Source organism: Sinocyclocheilus rhinocerous, unplaced genomic scaffold (genome assembly GCF_001515625.1).
Source record: "Sinocyclocheilus rhinocerous isolate Xijiao unplaced genomic scaffold, SAMN03320098_v1.1 C34881985, whole genome shotgun sequence".
In the NCBI taxonomy this organism is placed as follows: Eukaryota; Metazoa; Chordata; class Actinopteri; order Cypriniformes; family Cyprinidae; genus Sinocyclocheilus; species Sinocyclocheilus rhinocerous.
The window spans coordinates 1-326 of NW_015730991.1; the positions used below are offsets into that span (position 1 = coordinate 1).

Genomic DNA, 326 nt, shown 5'->3' on the forward strand with positions numbered 1-326 from the left:
CCAGCCGGAGATCCGCGAGCACGGCGCGGGCCAGTACCCCTTCCACCTCAACTACAGCTTCCACAGCCCCTCCCCGTACCCCTATCCCACCGAGAGACGACCCGTCGTGGGCGCCGTCAGCGTCCCCGAGCTCACCAACGTCCAGCTCCAGCAGGCGCAGGAATATCCGCCGCCCAACATCATCAGGAATCAGGTTTATTGGCCGCCGCCGCCGTATCCCTACCCTCACCCTCGACCCGCCAACAGCACCCCGGACTTGTCCCGCCATCTCTACGTCAGCAGCAGCAACCCGGATCTGATCACGCGCCGCGTCCATCACTCGGTGC

At 66.0% G+C, this 326-nt stretch overlaps 1 protein-coding gene across 1 annotated transcript; it reads left to right on the top strand.

The window, feature by feature from the left end:
• Nucleotides 1-4: 4 nt before the first annotated feature.
• LOC107734669 (tyrosine-protein phosphatase non-receptor type 21-like) lies at nt 5-322 on the top strand (the record flags this gene model as incomplete). The annotated part of the gene is made up of 1 exon (XM_016546635.1): nt 5-322. A coding segment is annotated over one exon (318 nt), but the record flags the coding sequence as incomplete, so codon positions are not given.
• Between the last annotated feature and the right edge of the window lie 4 nt (nt 323-326).